The 25,129-nt window shown below is 38.6% G+C and overlaps 1 protein-coding gene across 1 annotated transcript in view; it reads right to left on the bottom strand.

Moving 5' to 3' along the window:
• The window catches only part of LOC106876120 (uncharacterized), a 138,795-nt gene that overhangs the window by 31,654 nt on the left and 82,012 nt on the right, over window positions 1-25,129 (bottom strand). Inside the window, exons 19-22 of the mRNA XM_089346163.1 lie at window positions 24,424-24,515; window positions 11,506-11,689; window positions 2,697-2,808; window positions 1,838-1,977 (exon numbers count right to left, since the gene is read on the bottom strand). Coding sequence (XP_089202289.1) covers window positions 1,838-1,977; window positions 2,697-2,808; window positions 11,506-11,689; window positions 24,424-24,515 — 528 coding nt within the window. The remainder of the gene's footprint in view (window positions 1-1,837; window positions 1,978-2,696; window positions 2,809-11,505; window positions 11,690-24,423; window positions 24,516-25,129) is intronic.

Below are 25,129 nucleotides of genomic sequence, written 5' to 3'. Positions count from 1 at the left end.
GTCGTCAACTAAATTACCACCGTTTTTTAAATTGGGAATTTATTGCGCTTTTAAACTTTGGAATCTATTTTATTTTCGAGAATTATATTTTTGAATCATTTTGGAATCTATTTTTGTTTATTTTCAGATCATTAAAACGGAATGTCAAGTTAAGAAAAACGAGCATTTTCGACACCTCCTTTTTCCTTTTAATCAAGGTTCTAAGGCCACAAAAACTGCTCGCGACATTTGTGCTGTGTATGGAGAGGGTGCCATAGCGGAAAGAACCGCTCATGATTGGTATGCCAAGTTCAAAAATGGAAATTTCAACCTCAAAGAAGCACCTCGTTCTGGCCATCTAGTTGAGTTCGATGGAAAGCGATTAATCCAACTTTTGCACGAAAATTCTCGTCAAACGACAAGGAACTGGCAGAGAAAAAGGAATGCTCCCACACCGCTACAGAGAAGCATCTTCACTCGACGGGAAAGGTTCAGAAGTATGGAGGATGGGTTCCGCATGCTTTAAGTGACAACAACAAAAATTGAACAAGCCACAATCTCCGCTGGTTTGCTTGCTCGTCACTGCTCAAGTCATGGACACAAACAACGTTTTCTTTACCAAATCGTTATTGGCGACGGAAAATGGTGCCTGTACATCAATATGAAGCAGCGTAAGGAATGGCTTAGCCCCGGTAAACAAGCGACATCTTCATACGCGTAAAATGATGTTGTATGGTGGGACTGAGAAGGGATTATCCATTACGAATTGCTTGAACGGAACCAAACAGTCAACGCGGAACTCTATGTTTCCACCGGTGGAACGATTCAACACGGATCATGCAAGAGAAAAGACCTAATTGGCAGCATGGAGTTCTTCTGCTGCACATCAACGCCCGTCTTCATATCGCCAATATGACAAAGGAAGCCATTAAAACGCATGGATGGGAATTGCTGCTACACCCGTCGTACTTTCCTGATTTGGTAGTAACGGATTTCTACCTCTTTCAATCTCTTTCAAATGCTATGCGTGGAGATTTGTTCAATACTGATGTAGAATTGAAAGCTTGGTTGGATCAATTTTTCGAGTCGAAATCGGGTGATTCCTACCAACGAGGTATTGAAAATCTTGTTGAACGTTGGGAAGAACTTGTAAACAACAAGGGTGAACACATTATTCATTAACTGAAATTTTTAAAAAACGGTGGGAACTTAGTTGCCAACCTAATATTTTAAGGTTTTCATCAAGATCTTATAAGAAACTGAAGTCATCAAATTACTGTATGCTTAAGAAAATATCTTCAATTTTACAGTGCTATAATAACATTTGAGAGAGGTAAATTGCTCATATTCTATGATAAACAGCTATGTGGACAGCGTCATTGTAGATTTATAACCCAACATATTGTCTGCGGAGAAGTATGTACCAGTAATTATCTTTGCTGGTTTTCGTCTTCTCTATGTAGTCAGCCTGTCGGCAGAAAGTTAGGTGGGTAGTATTTTTAACGATATAGTAATAAACTCAACTCTCCTAATTAATAAATTGTGTCATAACGTTTCCATAAGTGAATCATTTGATCTGCAATTGGACGAGATGAATATATTGGTGGAGAAAAGAAAAGGGAGAATGCGGTGTGCTACCGCTTGATAGATAATATTCATTAGGAACACACACACACACACACACTCACACACACAGGCACACACACCCACACACACCCACACAGGCACACACACCCACACACACCCACACAGACACACACACACACACACACACACACACACACGTATATGCTGGTCGTAATGAAAGAGAAATGTAAAGACACAGTAAAAGTATTTCGAAACACAATTACTCGCTTACTTTGATCAATGTCTTCGCTTCTGATGTCGTTTAGTCGTCGAGTGATCCACTCTGTATTGTAACACTGTGTCATGTCTGGTTCTTGCCAGATACCAACAAATGGTGAACATTTTAGTGATGCCATAGATTGGCTTGAAGAACTGAAAAAATAAATGTAAAACATTCTCTTTTCATCAATGTCAGAGGAATGAAGAGACTATAGATTTGGTTGTGATTTGAACTCATAATCTAGTGAAAGAAGGGTAAACAGTGTAATGCGTTTTTGTGAGACATCTATTATTTATTCCAGATCCCTATCCTCAAAATAAATATAAAATGAATCTTCCAAGTAGACGAGCTTATGTTTTGTTTAATATTACTTTGAAATGTTGGCACAAGACCAGCAATTACGGAGGAGAGGCTTAGTCTATTGCACCAACCCCAATGCTCAAATGGTGCATATTTTATCGATTCCTAAAGATGAAAGGTAAAGTTAACCTCGACGGAATTTGATATCAGAAAGTAAAGACAGACGAAGTTTTGCTAAACATTTCGCCTGACGAGTTAACGATTCTGCCAGTCTGCCTTCAGTCTTTGTCTAATATTGGTAACAAATCAAAACTTGGAAGTTAGACCAAAGCAAAATTGTGTCACATAATATATAAAACACTTACAAAACACATAATATATAAAGCAAATATATAAAACACTATATAAAATGTAAAAATTATTTTGACAAGTGATTTCAACCGAAAGACATTAATCCCGTGATCTTAATCTCTCTTGGTGTTTTACTTCCTCTCCCATGTAACACTCTCTCACAATAGGATGACACTGAAAACTTCCGATTCTGAGAAGAAACAAAACAATAGAAACGAACCAGTATCTTGTTGCTACATTTGCATGACATGGAATCGTCGCATTACTTCCTATTTTCGTTACTGGCCAATGGAAAATACCATTATTTGAGGTTGTGTTGTCATTACAAAACCCTGGAAAAGAAGCAAAACATGTATATGATAAAAGTAAGTAGTAGTAGTAGTAGTAGTTGCTATTGTAAATAAATAGTTTGGATGTGCCGGCTTAGTTGAGGGGAATGATTGATGAATCGCTATCAGTATATCTGGAGAGATATACTCTTGTGCTAACAGGAATCTGCTCATTATGTTAGAAAGGACATTTTCTAATTATTAAATAGTCTCATTGAGGCAAGCCAGGGATGACCTCAACATTGAACTATAAATCAATTCCCTCGAAAATGCCTCACCATCAACCTTCCGTGATGTTTCAGGAAAGAAAGATTTACTTCCTTAGTGAGATAAGTACAAAGCATGGATATTTAAGGCAGTGACATGGAGGCAGTCATTAAAAAAGATGGACTCTGACTGAAGAGGGATGAGCCGACATGTTGTGGGGTGCCAAATCTTGTCCGAAATAAACTCTACATCTTCAAGGGTCCTCTTGAATACTTGGTATGACAGGTTGTCGCAAAATAGTTCGAGAACCAGGGACCAGTCACAGTATCATAATAAATGAATGGTCTAATATGTGTGTGTGTGTGTGTGTGTGTGTGTGTGTGTGTGTGTGTGTGTGTGTGTGTATGGATATATGGAGGCGCAGGCGTTTTTCTGTCGAAAGAGATTGTTTCCAAACCTCATGGTTCCTGGTTCAGTTCCACTGCGTGGCAGTTTGGGCAAGTGTCATCATCTATAGCCTTGGGCCGACCAAGGTCTCGTGAGTGGATTTGGTAGACGGAAACTGGAAGAAGCCCGTCATACATAATACATACATACATACATACATATATATACATATACATATATATATATATATATATATATATATATATATATATATATATATATATATATATATAAAGTGTAGTATATTTGCCACTTAAATGTGGCTGACCCCTAAGGGTGGATGTTACTGTTGCTTTTAGCCCCAGGAGAACATCTCTTCCAGCTGGCTTATCGACACATCTGTGTCCTGTCTATTTTTTGCCAAGGGAAGTTATCCCTCCCATCGTTTAGACACAGATGTGTGTCGATAAGCCAGCTCGAGATGTTCTCCTGGGGCTAAAAGCAACAGTAACATTCACCCTTAGGGTCAGCCACATTCAAGTGGCAAATATACTTCACTTTATCGTGTAGTTACTGTTAATACCTCGTTCAGAGATTTAACATTGCTTGTTTTCACTTTTTCGATATCAGTGGAAAAAGACTTATATTTTGCCGAGGAATTGTCTTTCTCATCGGAGATCGGTGGCTATCGTACGCTGAAGAAGGGAAATAACCCTGAAACTCGGGTCCGTACTTGTCACAGATCACGATGGGAGGGATAACTTCCCTTGGCAAAAAATAGACAGGACACAGATGTGTGTCGATAAGCCAGCTGGAGGAGATGTTCTCCTGGGGTTAAAAGCAACAGTAACATCCACCGTTAGTGATCAGCCACATTTAAGTGGCAAATATACTTCACTTTATCGTGCAGTTACTGTTAATACCTCGTTCAGAGATTTAACATTGCTTATATATATATATATATATATATATATATATATATATATATATATATATATATATATATATATAGGTAGATAGATAGATAGATAGATAGATAGATAGATAGATAGATAGATAGATAGATAGATAGATATTTGCATTTATATGTGCATATATTTATTCTGAAAATACATCGACTTTAGGTTGAGTTGGTGCTGTTAAAAAAAAAAATGAAACGAAACCTAATGCAAAACATGATATCGTTGTTCGACAGTGGGATGTGATTTGTTTCGTTAGACGTGGATGAAAGCGCTAAGTTGTGTATGAGCATGTTTAAAAGTGAACATGAATACGTCACATAAAGTAAATTTGCGCCCAGAGAAATTATTTGCAGCATCAAATAATTTCCCTGTTTGAGCTAAAGAAAACGTCCGAATTTTGTTAATCTGTCAGTCAAGCGCTGGGCTTGCATCTGTTAATTCTTCTCTACAGAATAAGTTGAAAATATTTTGGGGCCTTGGGTAATTTGCATAATTCAATACAAAATAGAAAAATATAAATTTATGTAATATATATATATATATATATATATATATATATATATATATATATATACAGTATAAATTTAAATAAAAGTAGAGAACAATACTTAAATATGCAAGGGAAGAATTATATAATAAAATAAATGAAGGATAAATTAGATCTTAAAAACAAAATTAAAAATGAAGTTTACTAGTCAACCATTCTAGATAAATTATTTCCATTGGTTTGGTAATAGATTCAGTTCAGAAAGAAAAAAACTATAGATGGGTAGCATTCAGATCAATATGTGCCATATTTAGAATCAAGTATAGATAATGGTTTCAAAAAATTGACCGTCAAGATATGTCCTGAAAGCCTTACTTATAAACGTCAATGTATAAAATGTATATATTGAAATTCATGTGTTTACACTTTGGTATATGTATACATACATACCTGACGTATACACACACACACACACACACACACACACATATTTATATATATATATATATATATATATATATATATATATATATATATATATATATAGAGAGAGAGAGAGAGAGAGAGAGAGAGAGGGTTGGACAAAATAGTGGAAACACCTTAAAATTTCAAATTTATTTAAATATGGGATAGAACTAACTTTGGCAGTAATGACAACTTGAATTCTACGAGATATGGTCTCGTCCAAAGTTTGAATTGTTTCCAAAGGAATTTTTGTCCAGTCTTCAGCTAAAACAGTCTCCAGTTCTTGTAGTGATGATGGTGGAGAACATCGATTCCTTACTTGTTTTTCAAAAATGCGCCATAAATGTTCAATGATATTGAGATCTGAGGACTGTGGTGGCCAGATAAGATGTTCAACTTCACTATAATGCTCCTCATGCCATTTAGTAACTACTTTAGCTGTGTGAATTGATGCTTTATTGTCATGAAAGACTGTGTTTCTATCCGGAAACAGTTACGCAACCATAGGATGAATTTGATCAGATAAAATGCTTAAATAGTCTTCACTATTAACTCTGCCATGAAGGGAAACCATTGGGCCGGCGGATTTCCAAGATATAGCCCTCCAAATCATCACAGATCCTCTTCCATGTTTGACAGTTGGAAGAAGGCAGTCTGGAGCAAATGCTTTTTTTGGCTGTCTCCATAGGTATACTCAGCTGGGGATAAGAACCCGACCCTCAACTGAAAACACGAATGGAACAATAACACCCCCACCGCAATACGCACCACAGCGTATTATAAGCTTTGACACCGCACCTGGTAGGATAGGGAACTCAAAGGGAAATTAGTAGGGAACTCCATAACCTTAACCATGTACTCCCGCTGTTTGGATGATATCAATATAGTGGCCAAAGCAGCCCCACAAGTCAATGTCGATGAAGTAAAAGCTAACACTATGGAGAACATCGAACAAATCGCTAACTCCATCCAGCAGAGTATTAAAGTAAAGTAGATTACCATAGCAAGCACCCTTACTATGGGCTAGCGGTTTTAGACACGGAACTCTGGTTGGAAACATATAATAAAAAGACCCAGGTCCTTCATTCCCACTATGCCAAACCCATGTCCTCTAAATACCTGGTACAGAAGAACGCAGTCGTTACAGACAGCACCAACTTCCATATCCTAATAGCGGAGTTGGTGGGAGTGTTGAGGAATGTATCCTGCATGTGTGATCCTATAGAATTAGAACAAAACACATACAACATGGCACATGGCGTCGGGGAGCAGATAGGAGAACACTTCTGGGAGCTCAAAGAGGAGAAAAGCTTGCCCATGTTCTAACAACATGCTGAAGTCGAACATAGATTCTTGGTTAATAACTTAGCCGTTAAAGAATGATCAGCGCATAGAAGAGACACGACAGGTTACAGAGGCCACACACATAATAATAGAGAAACCGACCCTCAACTGAAAACACGAAAGGAACAATAACACCCCCACCACAATACGCAGCACAGCGACTGGTGACAGGCAGAGAAAAAGATACAGACACAAACAGTATAATACATAAATCCCTATGCACACAGACAAAAGACATACATGACCATACTTATGATGTAAAATCATAATTAGACATAAATAAATGAAACAAAAAATTGTATCTAAGACATAAATACAAACAATATACTGAGCAAACCAATATATACACACAAAAGACATCAAAATACTCGCTCGTGCACAACACACACTTACACACACGTACACGCACGCAAGCACAGATACAGGCACAAACGCATGCGCAAAAAACGATACACATCATAGAAAGACAGAATGAACAAAACGCAATAGGAGGAAACGCGTGGTATGGAAGAGTTGCTGAAGATGTAACTATTGTGTGACGAAAGATTTCCAGGCAATGGACATAAGATAAAATAAGGACAATAATAACCGGGTGAATAATGGATATACATATACAATGCTTGTGTTTATTAGGCAAGAAAAAATAACAAACCAAAAATATAACAATATATATAACAATATATATATATATATATATATATATATATATATATATATATATATATATATATATATATACACACAAAACAACGTGATAAGCAATGTGAACATTACATCAAATGTAAAATGCAGAGCAATCCTCAACTGCACAAAGATATAGAAATTTACTGAAATTTCATTTCAACAGGACATATTTTTGTAACTACATTTAAACTCTCCAAGCAGAAAGGAGGAATACAAAAACCATTTTGACTTAGCCAGATCATACAGGATAGTGATTAATTCTAAGCAGATTTTTAACTGTCACTGGTTTCATTTTTGTTTCATCTTATCAGACCTAGTGATTCAAAGCTTAAGAGGGCACCAGCCTTTTCCTTATTGGGAAAGGGAAAGGGGTAAACAATATACATGAATGATATGGTTAGAAAATTTCTTTGGGTTTGGTGACAAACTACTATAGGTTGGGCGGTTTCTCTACTAGCAGACCAGTTTATAATGGAGCAGGGGATGTTTGAACATAAGGCACCTAGGTCAAAAGTATATAAAATAAAGTTGCTATATGTGTACAGATACAGTATATGTTTATTCATAGTATTCATTAATCAGAATAATGTAACTTATTGTTTTACATATGCCAAGTTTGAAAAATTTGAGATACCAATATTTGCTTAATTAATATGTGAATAAATAAAAGCTAATAATAGATTAATAATGAAATAAAAAGAAATAGTGTATAGTAATATAACAAATCAATCAATGCAGTATGCAAAAACCATGAAGTAGTATTAAGTTAAAATGCTCTGGTAAAGTACATTTAGACTTATTTACACCAATATAAAGAACCATAGATAAGATGTGAAATTAATTTTTTTTTTTATATCTATTGGACTAAAGATTTTAAAATTTAAACTTATCTAATATCATTTAAAGGACACATAAGAGATAAAATTTATTTTATACCTAATGTACAGAATTGATACATAGAATTTACATGGTTTATAATGATGGACTCATCAAGGTTTAAGAAACTGATAAAATGAATAACTGGAAATAACATAGAACTATAGTGGTGAAAATTAAACTTAAATATCTGATATCATTTAAAGGACACATAAGAGATAAAATTTATTTTATAACTAATGTAAAGAATTGACACTTAGGATTTACATGGCTTATAAAGAAATTGGTACCAGTTTTAGCCTTAAATGGGAAATTATAAGAAAAGCCCAACCTTATAGAAATAGCAGATATGGATGTGAGCTATGTTCCATAGAAACATATGAAATTTTAAAACTTAGAAACAATTCTAACCTGATTAATAACAGATTGGACCTTAGAGTATTGGGTGTACACTCTTCCACTCTCACTTTTAGATATTTTAAAAAGTAGCAAACTTAAATCTTCCATGTTTATCTTAGGTTATAATTAGTACATATTTAAATTGAAATTGAACTTTTATAGCATATTTTTGATCTCGCACCTTAATGTATAATCTTCCTGTGAAAACTAAAATTTTAACTTTATCCAAGTATAATATATACTTTTACTTTAATTTTTGTTCACATCACTTTTGCTATTGCTGTTAGTTTAGTATGTATCTTACTTAATTTATTTTATTTAACTTAAAAGAATAGGATGTTTTGAAATTTCTTAATAGTTTTTAATAGTTTTTAAACCTTTTAAAATTTTATTTGATTACTGACCCTAAAGGATTCATGTTATTCCATCATTCCATTGTTTTGTGGTAGTATTATTATTGTTATTTCATGGGAGACTTATTAAATAAATCTAATCCTTACATTATTATTTTGTACTTGGCCCATTTTAGTTAACACAAGTTCCTGATAATTTGAGATAGTGGGGTCTAATTAAATTAGTACATAATTATCATGTTCTCTATTAGTAGTTTAGTTCACCAATGTATTCTATGTTAATTCCAACCATTCATTTTTTCAATTTCTTAAACCTTGAGGAGTCCATCATTATAAACCATGTAAATTCTATGTATCAATTCTGTACATTAGGTATAAGATAAATTTTATCTCTCATGTGTCCTTTAAATGATATTAGATATGTAAGTTTAAATTTTAAAATCTTTAGTCCAATAGATATAAAAAAAAATTTAATTTCACATCTTATCTATGGTTCTTTATATTGGTGTAAATAAGTCTAAATGTACTTTACCAGAGCATTTTAAATTAATATCACTTCATGGTTTTTGCATACTGCATTGATTGATTTGTTATATTACTATACACTATTTCTTTTTATTTTTCATTTCATTATTAATTTATAATTAGCTTTTATTTATTCACATATTTAATTAAACAAATATTAGTATCTCAAATTTTTCAAACTTAGCATATGTAAATCAATACTGATACGTTATTGTGATTAATGAATACTATCAATAAACATATACTGTATCTGTACACATATAGCAACTTTATTTTATGTACTTTTGACCTAGGTGCCTTATGTTAACACTTCCCCTGCTCCATTATAAACTGGTCTGCTAGTAGAGAAAACCCCACCAACATATAGTAGTGTATCACTAAACTCAAAGAAATTTTATAACCATATCATTCATGTATATTGTTTACCCCTTTCCCTTTCCCAATAAGGAAAAGGCTTGGTGCCCTCTTAAGCTTAAAATCACTAAGTCTAAAAAGATGAAACAAAAAAATACAAATAAAATCAGTGACAGTTAAAAATCTGCTTAGAATTAATTACTAGCCTGTATGGTCTGGCTAAGTCAAAATGGTTTTTGTATTCTTCCTTTCTACTTGGAGAGTTTAAATGTAGTTACAAAAGTATGTCCTTCTGTTGAAATGAAATTTCAGAAAATTTCTATATCTTTGTACATCTGAGGATTGCTCTGCATTTTACATTTGATGTAATGTTCACATTGCTTAAATATATATGTATATGTATGTTTATATATCTGTATATATATATATATATATATATATATATATATATATATATATATATATATATATATATATATATACACAGAGAGAGAGAGATATGTATGTTGGTTACCATTTTATTAATCTAGGGAGAAACCGCTGAATTAGCCCTGATTATATAGGTACAATATAAGTTACGTACACAGGCATACTTCTATAAAATGCATATATACATACATAATTAAAAAAGTTCGTTATATCCATAAAGATACCATAAACAATTATAAAAATGGTGAAAAGATGTTTTAAAAAATCCAAATTGCATTTGATAGATAAGAACGTTTCAAAAAACAATGCAAATATGTAAGAAAAAATTATAGTGATTATAATTATAATTAAAGTTATGTATTGTCATTCTTATCATTGTGAAGAATTTTAGGAAGAACATCAAAAAAGTTATTAATAAAAACCAAGAAGGAAAAACAAATGGAGAAATAAGTTGTAAAAGGGAAAAATTAAATGAAAACTAAAAACATATCAATGTTTAGGCAAGTCTATTTGTGCAAAAAATCTATAATTTAATATGTCTGACGGATATATTAAAAAAAAACTAGTAAAAGATCATAGTGCAAACAACAAGACAAACACACTTGTCTAGCACGTTCACTAACAGAAAAAAGCTATAGAGAATTATACGTAATGCTGGGAAGCTGAGGGGATAAAAGATGCAAAAAGCTGGCTGGCCACTAACTATTATGCGACACCCAGAATTCGTTAGAATTGCCCCTTAGAGGGTAACTGTCTGACAAAGTCGATAGTACGTAGCGTCAATATCGAATCAAATGAACCTAAAATATATATTGGGTCAACGGAAGAATCATTCAGACATCATTATCATAGACATAAACGATCATTTGTCAACCCCGAGAGAAAATGTGCTCCTGATTTGTGGAAGTTCATATGTTCCTTGCGGGAGAGAAGACTTCACCAGTTAAAAATGTTCCGATCGATTGTGAATAGAATGCAACGATGCAGGAACGGGAGCATAAATAAAAAATGCTGTGTGACATTTTATCTCGGGGATAATTAAAGAAATGTATCTCAAAACATACACATATGAACACACATGCACACACATTTGCACACACACATGCACACACATATGCACACAATAAAATAGCTTCCTAAATATAAACTATTAATCAATGCTCTTATTAAGTATTAAGGTGTAATAAATCAGATGTAGTTATATTATTAGATAATGAATAACACTTACCAATGAAGCCATTCTTGTTACATAAGTTTCCGACGCAACAACCAGTACAGGAAGTGCCATCGGTCCATTTGTTGCATCTGTGGGCATTCTTTCTCATAGCTTCCACACATTTTCTGTATGTGCTGCAGGACCTTTCAAACTTCGGTGTAACACCATTCATTGATAAAGTCAACCGACAAACAGGCTGTAAGAATAGATATAACAGTCATATGCTACAACCACGACATTCACTAGTACGACTACTGCTAACTACAGCAACAACAACAACTACAACGCTGGGGATGTTTACCACGCAAAAGAGTTTAATCATTGCTACAAAAAATATCCCGAAACAGCAAATAAGACCGAAAGTAATTTGCGAGAGTAGCGTAAGATAATAGCTTAAGTGATCCCTTATAAGGTTTATTGATATTTACCGTTTATAAATAACATTTCATGAAATGCTTCATGAATGCGAACGCGCTCGGATCACATGTAAACATGGCCGTCGAATTACAGTCCACATCAAAATCACAACTTTTTGTCATTCGCCATCAAACTTAAAATTGGTCAAATTATCGTTTCTATCATAAACACAAGGTCTGACATTTGGGGGCAGAGGACTAGTCGATTACATCCACCTCAGTGTTTCACTGGTACTTTATTTATCGACCTCCAAAGGGTGAAAGGCAAAGACGACATTGGCGGAATTTGAACTCAGAATGTAACGACGGGCGAAATACCGCTAAGTATTTTGTCCAGCGTTCTACCGAACAGCAAATGAGACCGAAAATAACTTGCGACAGTGTTGTAAGCGATTCCTTATAAAGTTTATGAATATTTACCATGTAAATATAGCCACTGAGTCACAGTCCATATCAAAATCACAACTCTTTGTGATTCACCATCAAAATTAAGGTGGTGAGCGGGCAGAATCGTTAGCAAGCCGGGCGAAATGCTTAGCGGTATTTCGTCTGTGTGACACCGGTTGAAATGCTTAGCGGTACAACGGCTCCGTGAGTTTGGATTATTACTTATTATTTCAGTGCGTCTGTACAGTAAGTGCAAGTTTCCATTGACTGTTTTTGTGTGTTCTTGTTATAATTATTTGTGTGATAGTCTTTGTTCGAAAGCTATCGTGTGTTTCCCCTATGGGGGAAACAGTAATTGCTGGTAAGATGCCGAATAGTATATATTCGTCTGGCGAAGAGGCGTCAACCGAGGGAAAAAATATCCAAAATTTATTGTTTGGAGAAGTTTCGGATTCTTCTGAAGGGGAGTTTCCAAATCTATCAAATTGTACTGTTACAAGGAGGAACATTAATGTGGAAAGCCTACAAACGGAAGAAAAACAAAAAAGAAATTTTGCGTCAGCGACTGGAGGTGGAACCCGCCAGCTGTCGACAAACAAAAGCGACATACTAAAGTATAAAGATATGTTAAAAATTGAAAACGGTGTTGTCAAGATTCAACCACCGGAAGAATTTTTATTAACAGGAAAAAAAATTATTATCTTCAAAGTTTACTGTAAAAAAGAACGGAAAATCGAGCGTGTGAGTGAAGAAAAAATTGAACAATGTCTAAAGCCCATTTGGCAGGACATTACTTATCTAGCAAGAGGCGAGAAATTTGGTACCATTGAGGTACACTTAAAAAGCATTGAAACTGCACAAATGCACTCAGTAAAATCATTGGAAACCGAGGATATAATCTTAATACCTATTTACATGGGTATGAGGACATCCAATATAAAAATACCAAAAGTCCCACCTCATATTGACTCAATGTTGTTGATGGCGGCGGTCCTGGCAAAGAAGGTAGATGAGGTAAATATACTTCAGGCTATCGTCACCGAAAAAAACATATTAGATCGGCCACACGGTCCACTTATTAATTCAAGGAGAATAGGCTGTAATTGAACAACTTCCAGAAAAATAGAAGTTGGGGAGGAGTTGTTCCTCAACGTTTTTGTCGAGGGTCGAAAACACCGGTGTTTTTTGTGCGGCAAATTAGGCCTCATTCGAAGGAACTGCAAGGAAAATAAGGAAGACGAGGAAGAGGAGAAAGAAGAAAAAGAGGAAGAAGAAGAAAAAGAAGAAAACGACGAGAAGAAAACAACAAACAAAAGAAAAATACAATCAGCAGCTCAACCGAGAGTGGCGACTACTACAGAACAAAGACCAAAAAAGACTGCAAGAAGAGGAAAAGAGGAGAAAGGCATAATAGCCGTATACAGTAAAGATACGGAACTAATGAGAGACATTCAATTAATTAAGACTGCAAAAAAAAATAGATAATCTTTCGGAGAAATACAACAATTATGACGTGTATGAAGTCTCAAATAAGACTCATAGAATTTTACAAAACAAACACCGTAAGTCAGTATCATCTATGACACTGGACTTTAATAAGTCTATATTTAATGGACTACCAGCCCCGATAACGCGAGAAAAAGAAAAGGTGGAGACCCCACCTCCACCTGATAATTCTGTAATGAGACGGGATTTTAACAAATCTATTTCCCAAGACCTGCCACCTCCGAACCTGTATCATGAAAAGGTGGAGAGTCCCTCTCCACCGGACAAGCCCTGATTAACAGGTAAGACATGTCTGTTCACATTGGTTGTTTAAATGTTCGTGGCCTGTTGTCTAGCTGGAAGCAAGGACGCTTCCTAAATGACATCAGGTCAAGAAAATTGGATGTGATTGTTGCAACGGAAAGCCGGGTGAAGGGACCAAGAGATCTGTCCCCCTCCTGAACGGCTACGAGAAATACGTTTCTCAGAGTCGGGCGGGAGGTGGTGGTGAGGTGTTGGTCCTACTAAAAAGAAACCGGGTAACCGAGAAAAAGTTGTTTTTTTCTGATCCAGAAGGCAGGCTGGTCGTTCTGGACCTGACATTCAGTTGTGGCAAGATAATCAGGCTAGTTGCTATTTATGCACCCAATATTATGGGCCCGCAAAGTGAATATTTTCGTGACCTGGGCAAGTTCCTGGGCAAGTTCCTGGCCACGTCGCATTCGCTAGTATTGTTAGGAGACTTTAACACAATATGTGAGGCACACACAGATTGTGTTGGCTCGAACACGAACAGAAAATGTAACCCAGGCTTACGGGATCTGCTAAGTCACTTTCAGCTAGCAGACCCATATAGGTTGGAACAACCGAACACTCCACGGTGGACGTGGTCAAATAGTGACGGGTCTACCAGAACATATCTAGATAGGATTTTAATTAGAGAAACAGATACATCTATAGCTACGTGTCCACAATCAATTTTTTCTAGTCAGCTACAGTGACCACAAGATGGTTACCTGTAAACTGACAATAGATAAGTTACATAATCAGGGATCTGGCTACTGGAAACTCAATACGTCCCTTTTGGCGATTGAGGAGTACAGAAGGCGGATCAAGATGTTAATACAGAGGGCATTGACAGGTACCATCATTAATAACAAATGGTGGTACGCCCTAAAAAGATCCATCAAATATGAGTCTATTAGGTTTAGCATAAGTTTAGCTAAGAAGGGACGTAGAATAGGAGATGGTATAGTTAAGGAACTAGAAGAAGCCTGGAGGACTGGCAATGCGAACCAAGTGAAGGTGAAACGACTGGAGTTAAACCAGCATCTTGAAGCCCAACACATGGGAAGTATTGCCAGAGCTAAGTTACGTGCGATTGGAAGTGAAGGAATCAAGGCCGCTGGATGGGCCCGAGTGGTGGAAGCTCGGCAAGGAAATAGTTCCACTATACGGTCTTTGACGAACCATAATGGCGTCTTGATAAACGAACCCGAGAAAATGTGTGAGGTCTTTCGGGAGTACTTCGCCCAGCTGTTCGGGGGTGACGGCGGTCCTGATGGTGGGAGAGCCCTCGAGGACTTTCTTGCCGGTCTGCCGTGTCTCTAGGGGTCGGATGCGGAGTCTTGCGAAGGGTCAATCCCGCCTGGGGAGGTGAAGGAGGCTTTGACCGATTGTAAAGCGGGTAGGTCACCGGGACTTGATGCTGTATAAATGTATGCATCGTAAATCGAATGATATTAACAGAACGTTAGACAACACAAATGAAGCGATGATCAGGACACGCTCCGACCCCACAAGCCCCGATCTCTCGCTGGCACCTTTTTTTTTTCCTTTTTATCCTGACTATTCACACGGCTCCTTGCACGCACAACACTCGTGCAACATGCTTCCATCTCTTTTGGAACGTACACTCCGACAGACATCTCCTCTCCAGCCACACTTTCCTTTTCAAATGAAAAATAAAAAATGAACGAAAATTGTGGCCAGAGATAAAGTTGCCTGTCTTAATTCCTTTTATCCTCGTCATCCATACTACCGCTTTCGCTATTGCTACAACCGTGAGAAAACAATTCTTACCTTCGTTTGTTAAAACTCCCGGTGGGTCAATTTTTATAATTGACTCAGTCGACAGCTGTACTCTTCCTTCGCCGGACAACAGGTGTTCAGCATAAGCCCACATTTCTGATATCTCCGGACACTGTACAATAGCGTGAGGGACGGTTTCCCTGTCTCCCCCGCATCTTGGACAGGTCGGCGACTGACGTTTACCGTGTCTTGCAAGCTTATCCCAAACGGGCTAGGCACCTCTGTAGCATTGCCAGGTTAAGGACTTTTGGAAGTTGTCCAACTTTCTCAACCCGAATGTACGGTGAAACAGGCTGTCCAGTTGAATAAACCCGAGACCTACAGACACCCCCAGGCCATCGTCGCATTCAGACTCTACCAACCCACTATATAACATCCGTGTGGAACCCCCACCGCTGGCGTTGCCCGAGCGCCGGAAAAGCAAGAGGGCCTTACGACACTCTTTATGCCATTTACTCGACCTCGGTCTCCGAGAACACCAGGCTTCCTGCTCGCAAAAACTTTTGAACTCGGGGAACATTTGTCTGGCCAGCGGAGACCACACCCGTTCACTATCCAGGAGAATCCAGAGGTGCCTCAATCTCAACGCATGCCTGCGCATCATTAACCAAGGCATCCCTAAACCTCCCTTTAAAGGCTTTTGACAGCAGACAGAGCGTTTCACAAGTGGCGACCTGCACTTCCACAAAAAGCGAAAGAGCTGTCTCTCCAACCTGATCAACCACGAATCCGGACAAGGCACGACGGTTAGGCGGTAGGTAATGACCGATGCGATAAACACATTGGCCACCTCCGCCCTCCCGTTCAGGGATAGCCACCGCCAAGACCAGGTCTTGACTACTGCAGCCACCCTGCTCAATACCCCCGTCCAGTTCTTCTCTATCTGGAGGCCTGGTCCAAACCAAATTCCCAGCAACTTAACCGGTCCCTCCGTCCAGCGCCCAACAGCGCTGTCTGAAGGCATTGACTTGCCAACCCAGGTGCCGAGTTGTAAGCCGACCGACTTTTCCCGGTTAATCTTTGCTCCTGCCACCTCCTCGTAAGCCTCAATAGTCTTACCCACTTCACGTAGGCGTGCTACTGAGGTTACGCTGATAGTGATATCATCCGCGTAAGCCGTAACAAACTCCTCTAAACCTGGTTCTCTCGGAATGCCACTCAACCTCCGCAGTAGTGGCTAGAGAGCTACCACATACAAAAGCGATGAGAGCGGACATCCTTGACGAACCGAGCGTCTGATACAGAACGGCTTCGAAAGGAAACCGTACACCCGAACTATCGAGTCAATGTTGAGGTACAAAGCAATAAACCACCTGAGGAAGCCAAGGCCCAAGCCGAACCGCGCAAGCACAGTCACCAGGTATCGATGGTCAACCCTATCAAAAGCTTTAGACTGGTCCAAATGTACCAGTGCCCCACCTTTGCCAGATTTATTACCCACCCTTTCTATGGTATAGCGGATAAGATGGAGGGTATCCTGAATGGTTCTGCCTGGGATGGCACATGTCAGTGCCTCCCCGACTATACCATCCGCGACACGCGCCAACCTTTTCGCTAAGACCTTGGCCAAAATCTTCACTTCTGCGTTTAACTGAGTCATGGGCCTGAAATTCTCTATAACGTCCCCCTTGTCCGGGTCCTTTCTGACCAACGTCACTACTCCCCGGCGCACAGATCTGGGGATAAACCCATTCTGTTGCCAGTTCGCGTAAACGTCAGCCAGTAGATGCCCGAACAAGTCTGGCATACATTTATACAGCTCATACGGAAGACCATCAAGTCCCGGTGACCTACCCGCTTTACAGTCGGCCAAAGCCTCCTTCACCTCCCCAGGCGTGATTGGACCCTCGCAAGACTCCGCATCCAATCCCGAGACACGGCAGTCCGGCAAGAAAGTCCTCGAGGGATCTCCCACCATCAGGACCGCCGTCACCCCCGAACAGCTGGGCGAAGTACTCCCGAAAGGCCTCACACATTTTCTCGAGTTCGTTTATCAAGACGCCATTATGGTTCGTCAAAGACCGTATCATGGAACTATTTCCTTGCCGAGCTTCCACCACTCGGGCCCATCCAGCGGCCTTGATTCCTTCACTTCCAATCGCACGTAACTTAGCTCTGGCAATACTTCCCATGTGTTGGGCTTCAAGATGCTGGTTTAACTCCAGTCTTTTCACCTTCACTTGGTCCGCATTGCCAGTCCTCCAGGCTTCTTCTAGTTCCTTAACTATACCATCTCCTATTCTACGTCCCTTCTTAGCTAAACTTATGCTAAACCTAACAGACTCATATTTGATGGATCTTTTTAGGGCGTACCACCATTTGTTATTAATGATGGTACCTGTCAATGCCCTCTGTATTAACATCTTGATCCGCTTTCTGTATTCCTCAATCACCAAAAGGGACGTATTGAGTTTCCAGTAGCCAGATCCCTGACTATGTAACTTATCTATTGTCAGTTTACAGGTAACCATCTTGTGGTCACTGTAGCTGACTGGAAAAAACTGTGGACACGTAGCTATAGACTTATCTGTTTCTCTAATTAAAATCCTATCTAGATATGTTCTGGTAGACCCGTCACTATTTGACCACGTCCACTGTGGAGTGTTCGGGTGTTCCAGCCTATATGGGTCTGCTAGCTGAAAGTGACTTAGCAGATCCCGTAAGCCTGGGTTACATTTTCTGTTCGTGTTCGAGCCAACACAATCTGTGTGTGCCTCACATATTGTGTTAAAGTCTCCTAACAATACTAGCGAATGCGACGTGGCCAGGAACTTGCCCAGGTCACGAAAATATTCTCTTTGCGGGCCCATAATATTGAGTGCATAAATAGCAACTAGCCTGATTATCTTGCCACAACTGAATGTCAGGTCAAGAACGACCAGCCTGCCTTCTGGATCAGAAAAAAACAACTTTTTCTCGGTTACCCGGTTTCTTTTTAGTAGGACCAACACCTCACCACCACCTCCCGCCCGACTCTGAGAAACGTATTTCTCGTAGCCGTTCAGGAGGGGGACAGATCTCTTGGTCCCCTCACTCGGGTTTCCGTTGCAACAATCACATCCAATTTTCTTGACCTGATGTCATTTAGGAAGCGTCCTTGCTTCCAGCTAGACAACAGGCCACGAACATTTAAACAACCAATGTGAACAGACATGTCTTACCTGTTAATCAGGGCTTGTCCGGTGGAGAGGGACTCTCCACCTTTTCATGATACAGGTTCGGAGGTGGCAGGTCTTGGGAAATAGATTTGTTAAAATCCCGTCTCATTACAGAATTATCAGGTGGAGGTGGGGTCTCCACCTTTTCTTTTTCTCGCGTTATCGGGGCTGGTAGTCCATTAAATATAGACTTATTAAAGTCCAGTGTCATAGATGATACTGACGTACGGTGTTTGTTTTGTAAAATTCTATGAGTCTTATTTGAGACTTCATACACGTCATAATTGTTGTATTTCTCCGAAAGATTATCTATTTTTTTTTGCAGTCTTAATTAATTGAATGTCTCTCATTAGTTCCGTATCTTTACTGTATACGGCTATTATGCCTTTCTCCTCTTTTTCTCTTCTTGCAGTCTTTTTTGGTCTTTGTTCTGTAGTAGTCGCCACTCTCGGTTGAGCTGCTGATTGTATTTTTCTTTTGTTTGTTGTTTTCTTCTCGTCGTTTTCTTCTTTTTCTTCTTCTTCCTCTTTTTCTTCTTTCTCCTCTTCCTCGTCTTCCTTATTTTCCTTGCAGTTCCTTCGAATGTGGCCTAATTTGCCGCACAAAAAACACCGGGGTTTTCGACCTTCAACAAACACCGCCAGGTTCTCATCTCCTATCTGAATTGTCTCGGGAATTGCTTCGATTATTTTTGGGTCAGCTTGGATAATGAGACTAACTGATTGACCAGTCCAGTGAGCGTTTCCGATAACGGCAGCCTGGAGGAGGGTAATTTTCTCTTCCTCTTTGACTAGGACTGCCTCCACCACCCACATAGGATCCACGTCCGGTGGGACCCTTGTTATATTAATTCTGGAGGTTCTCATCCCCATATAGGTGGGGATGAGCGCCACGTCTTCCGTTTTTAGAGTCTCTACGGAATGCTTTCGTGCCATTTCCTTGTTGGCAAACATTACTTCCACTGTACCAAACTTCTTTCCTCCTGTCACATACACAATGTCGCTCCATATTTCCTTCAAACACCGTTCAATCTTCTCTTCTAAAAATCTTTCAATTTTCCGTTTTTGTACACAATAAGTTTTAAAAATTATAGTTTTCTGCTTTTCATCTTGCAAGTATTGCTCTGGTGGTTGTATTTGAACCACGCTATCTTTCACTTCCATCATTTTTTTATATTTTATGTAGTCCGACTTGTTCGTCGACAGCTGCCGGGTTCGACCCCCAGCTGCCAACACAAAACTTTTTTTTCCTTTCTCGCCTGCTCGGTCTGGATGCTAGGCGCATCGATACTCCTTTTCGTCCCAATACTTTCTGACAAAGTTGGGAAATCTTCATTTGAAAGCTCTGACGAGCTTTCCGATACGTCTCCAAATATTTCATACATCCTACTGTGCACTTTGGTAACGGGGGAATTACAAATTCCTTTTTCGGGGGACTCCACTGGTTTTTCACTTGTAGTTGGCTCCTCGCCAGACAACAAGAAATTTTTCGTCTCACAAGACATTTCTGTGCCAACGTTAGGCCTCTCGCTAGACGACATTCTTTCCCCCAACGGGGGAATGAACGAACGTGTGCTTTCTACAAGCACTTAATGTTTTCAAATAAAAATTCCAACAGTTAGAATTTTAACAGAAACTGCAGTTAATAAAAGAGTAGTTATTATGAATAATAACACTAATAACCAACAATTTTCACCACGAACACATGTGCGACGTGTAACCAACAAACTCACAGAGACGAAATACCTATTTCGTTATTGCCCACAAGGGGCTAAACATAGAGGGAACAAACAAGAACAGACGAACGGATTAAGCCGATTACATCGACCCCAGTGCGTAACTGGTACTTAATTTATCGACCCCGAAAGGATGAAAGGCAAAGTCGACCTCGGCGGAATTTGAACTCAGAACGTAGCGACGGGCAAAATACCGCTAAGCATTTCGTCCAGCGATTCTGCCGGATCGCTGCCTTAAATTCCTCAAATAATTCCAATAAAACACAAAGTATCATTCAATCCAAGTTTCTTCTCATTCAAGGAATGCACACAGAAATTTCTTTCGCACGATATTTACGAAAAAAATAACGCGTGCAAAACTCACCAGGAACGGAAACTAATACACCCGCATTCAAAGATGATAATGAAATAAAAATGTCAGACTGAACTCCTCAAGTCTAGTAAATAAAACAGAAAATGCATAAAAGGGACACAAGAGAAAAATGCTTCTATTCTGCAAGCATAGTTTATAGTCAGGAAATGAAAATACAATATACTTGTATAAAATCTAGAGAGAAAATGGCCCAGATCTAAAAGTATCGGACTTAAACAAACAAGTTAACTTAATAAGATACATTCTTAAAACGAAAAAATATCAGAAATTTAGAAGAACATATAAAAAGGATGATACATTACGAAAACGCAATTAATAATGATCGCAAAAACCTAGTAACAATAAAAGCAATGAAAATGTCGACCACAAAGTTATAAATAAGATGTGTGTAGCCTTTATTTGAACCTGAAACTACAAAAAACAAATACATTTGGTGATTTCAAATGACTGAAGCTTTAAATAAACTAATTCAGCTTCAAGAGAAGAAAAAGATCTGAGAAGAGGACAGGCAGTAAAACAGAGAACAGAATGCAGCCATGTTCTGATATCCGGTTCGATTCATTATCAGTTCATGTGAACCATAGCCCTGTGTTATTTCCAGAGTCTTTTTACTGTCTCACTTGAGTTTCTTTGACCCATGCACTGGAGTATAACTGTGTAGTCAGGCAATTTCAACACGGGTTTTGGCTGCGTTTTAAAAGTATAGCTTTTGTCTTTTCCAGTCGAAATAATCCCTACCCAGTTATGTTCTGGAGACCTTGATGAACTACTTGATATGAGGGAAGATTTAATCCTCTTCCATCTTTACGTAGGCAGATTTATATAATATTTCTCTGTTCTCATACCTTTCAAGCTTGTCTACCAGATAACCTCTTTCACTATTGCCACAAGACAAAGAAAAGCCATGTTCTCTGCCCAGTTCAAGGAGAGGAACAGGATATAATTACTATGGACTCAGCTGTTAACCAAATCCATTTTACACATGGTAACATTTATTCGATATAAATCTACAAGTCCGCAATTCCCTGACTCTAAACGACTGTGTGCAGAACGGTTTTATCGCTCTGCTCGCATCTCAGATAAGCTCTGACAGCTAGGGTGCCTTGATAGCACTTCCTGAACTGAGGCTTCCGGAAGTTACCCATAGTAGTTCTCGACCCGAAACTCCTCCTCAACAGAGTAACCAGTCTGTTTCCATCGACATCTAAACTTTCGCCGAGGAAATAGTCATTCTTCTTTGCTACAAATCCTTTACATTGTTAGAGTGGAGCGTCTACAGATTCAGTTACACAACTATAAGAGGGATAGATTGCCTGATGACATAATAGATGCCGGGAATCTAATCTTGGTCTTAGGTTCACTGAGGACTGAAACCCATTCAAAGACACGAACCGTGAAAAAACGTGCTTCACAATCGGTCTCCACACCCTCAATGCGTGCCTGTGCATTGGCAGCAAGAGCATTCCTAACTCGTCTTTCAGAAAGAGCTGAACAAAGATGGGTTACTCGATAAACGAAACACTTCCCTTCCACGAGAAATTAATCCAATCAGCTAGAATCTGGGACAGGGCACGATGGTCATGTGATAATCAATTAAATAAGTGATAAGACATTTCCTCATCACTTCCCGACCCTTAGCTTTATTTCGGCCCATTTCTGATTAAGACTAGCGACGCTGCTAATTATCTCTTTTCAGTCGTTCTCTACCTGGACGTAGGGAGAAATCCAGACACCAAGTAGTTTAACCCGTTCACCGTACCAGGATATAGCACGACGCTTCTCATCAGCTCGAACCTGCCTCTCCAGATATCGAGCTGTATACCTACTCAACTGTCCGAGTTTATCTTAGTGCATGCCACCGTTTCGTATTCTTTTAATATGGTACCGTCTGTTTTCACTTCGGTGGTATCCAATACCATGACAATGGCATCGTCCGCATAAGCTGACAAGGACTTTCCAGTTCGAAAGAAACATCTTTGAACTGGTTCCAACTATCGCTGTTGTGACTCAAAACTCGGTGCCTACATGTGAGGCGAGAGAGAGAGAGGGTACCCTTCTTTAAGAAAAGGCTATAAACTTTGACCACCGAGTAGGTGTCCCTGTAAATTGCAGGGAATAAGCTTGCAAAAAAGTGTTCGAACTCGGCCGCTTCTTGTTTTTCGTTCAAGTAAAGATTGTCGACCCTAACAAAGGCTTTCTACTGGTTTTTACCCATATCTTCAATTCTGAATTTGGAAAAGTAAGAGGCCGAAAATTGCATAATGTTTCTCTTTTTCTTAGTAGAAGCAGATTATCTTAACATGGTAATTTTCGCCTTCTTCCTTCGCTCATCGCCTTCAGTACTTGAGCGAGTGTCATCAGCTTCTCACTGCACCCCACGTCCCTTTCAAGTAGTCCATCGAGGTAGGCACTGAAGTCACCTATTGTCGCTGATTCATTACCTGCCCCGGAGCCATACATATCTGTTCTTCGAAGCCGAGTAACACGCACCGTTTCTATCCGCCAAAGGCCAAATTGTGGGTTTTTGTTCCCTCGTGTTTTAATGCAGAGACGTTCGCTCTGACAACGCAGTCTTCTTGTTTTTCATTGAAGAAGTGCTCAAGGGCCAAATTGAACACTAGAATGTTGGTTGCCATGCTTTTACCAAACACCTCTCCTTTCCACTCTATTCCTCTTTATTGGTAGCTCTTTTCTAAACACTTTCGATTATGATCTAATAGGCCCCTTAAGTACATCCTACCACCGGTTGTTCATGGTTGATTCTGTCATCTGATGCTTAACTAATTCCTTAAAACTCTTCTTATAATCTTTGCCAGCTGGTAGGGATACGTCCAGCTTCCAACTACCCCCTCTGAGTCTAGCGTTCTGAGATCATTGAACTGAGACCATTGTTTCCGAATTGATTCCTGGCCACGTGCATTTATATATCTCACTCTAAGTACAACCATGTTTGTCAGGCAATGATCACTCATAAGTTCACGTGTTCGATTCCTGGACAGGGTGGCACGTTGTGTTCTTTAACAAGGCACCACATTTCGCTTTGGCCCAGTTTTCTTAACTGAAAATGAGTCCCAGCCTAGTGATGGTCATCCATCTCTCACTTCATGTCTTTTCCCCGCTGTCCCATTGAGTCAAGGATAAGAAGACAGAGAGGGTGTCTCCGTTTACGCAGGCACCCAAAACAATTAGCGAAAGCATAGTACAAGCTACCTGGTCATAATGGCTTCCGAGTGATGGCTGTGAATATATTTTAACAGAAGGGAAGAAAGTAACATTTCAGTTTACCTCTGCTCCTGGACAGTTTGTCACTTCTGAATCATTGCACATCATCCCTGAACATGTCTGACACTGTAAATTCCGTTGAAATAACGAGTAATCTAGAGAACATAAATAATTATCCATATTTAGGAACCAAATAGTGTCATGCATAGCAATAACAAGAAATACTTTGTGATGTCAAGCAAATGTATACGTGATAAGTGTTGGAATAAACACGTTAGACATATAACCCAAATTATTAAGGAAGACTATAAACATGTTCTTATTTATTAACAAAGACTATAAACATGTTCTTATTTATTAACAAAGACTATTAACATTTTCATGATATATGAACTATAAACATGTGAACAATAAACGTGGTCATAATATATGAACTGAGCCAAACAATATTTGAATAAAAACTAAAAAACATTAGCAATAGTATGTTGTTCTTTTAAATATATAAGTTTATGTGTCATTATTCAGTTTTATTTCAAGATTTCTTGTCATTAGAGACAGAACCGGTTTTTAACATAGATCCAAGGCTCCTTCATCAGAATTTCAGCAACATCAAACAGGGTACTTTATATGTATGTATGTATGTATGTATGTGTGTATGTATGTATGTATGTATGTGTGTGTATCTATGTATGTATATATGTATGTATAAGTACAGATTCGTATGTTTTGCCCTATGTATGTATTTTCATGCATATAATTGCATATCTAG

Source organism: Octopus bimaculoides, chromosome 30, assembly GCF_046866305.1.
Source record: "Octopus bimaculoides isolate indiv1 chromosome 30, ASM4686630v1, whole genome shotgun sequence".
NCBI classification, from domain to species: domain Eukaryota; kingdom Metazoa; phylum Mollusca; class Cephalopoda; order Octopoda; family Octopodidae; genus Octopus; species Octopus bimaculoides.
The sequence above is the reverse complement of the archived record's forward strand: the minus strand, read 5'-3'. Positions and strand labels throughout refer to the sequence as shown.